The sequence below is a fragment of the Carlito syrichta genome, unplaced genomic scaffold, assembly GCF_000164805.1.
Source record: "Carlito syrichta isolate Samal-C Ts95f unplaced genomic scaffold, Tarsius_syrichta-2.0.1 Scaffold302518, whole genome shotgun sequence".
Classification (NCBI taxonomy): Eukaryota; Metazoa; Chordata; class Mammalia; order Primates; family Tarsiidae; genus Carlito; species Carlito syrichta.
This window is the reverse complement of record NW_007246614.1, coordinates 130680-131176: the sequence shown is the minus strand read 5'-3', so window position 1 is coordinate 131176 and position 497 is coordinate 130680. Positions and strand designations below refer to the sequence as shown.

The 497-nt window shown below is 66.2% G+C and overlaps 1 protein-coding gene across 1 annotated transcript in view; it reads right to left on the bottom strand.

The window, feature by feature from the left end:
* The window catches only part of CCER1 (coiled-coil glutamate rich protein 1), a 989-nt gene extending 713 nt beyond the window's left edge, over window positions 1–276 (bottom strand). The window contains exon 1 of the mRNA XM_021711708.1: window positions 61–276. Coding sequence (XP_021567383.1) covers window positions 61–276 — 216 coding nt within the window. The remainder of the gene's footprint in view (window positions 1–60) is intronic.
* Window positions 277–497: the final 221 nt, after the last annotated feature.

Below are 497 nucleotides of genomic sequence, written 5' to 3'. Positions count from 1 at the left end.
GAACCCCGCGGGATGGGGGCGCCACGGCCCTCCCCAACACCACCAGTTGGAGTACGCGGCCCAGCTGGGCCAGCGGGGTGGCTGGAACCACGGACCTGGGCCGTGTCGCGGCTTGGGTTGTTTCCTCTGAGGCTCGTGCTCCATCTTGGGGCCGTCGCGGCCGCGCTGCTCCCGGCGCCGGCGGTGGCAGGGCGACCAGGAGTGCAAAGGGGCCGAGGGTGACCAGCCGCCGTCCACGTTCAGAGGGTCCTCCCTTTGATTGAGGGTCTGGGTCATGGTGCAGGACGTTCTGAGAGGTCTCGATGGGAGCGTCCTAGAAGTTGTCGAGTTGGGCCTGATCGTCACCCTGTGTCCCTCTGCGCAGCGCCACGTGTCCACCAGGGGTCACACCTTCCTCTCCAAGTGGCCTTTCCTCTCTGCCTGCCAACTGATCCTCGTCACTTCGCGTCTTCGCCCCTGGGTTGTCTTGCCAAGGGGATTGGGTGGAAATGGGGGCT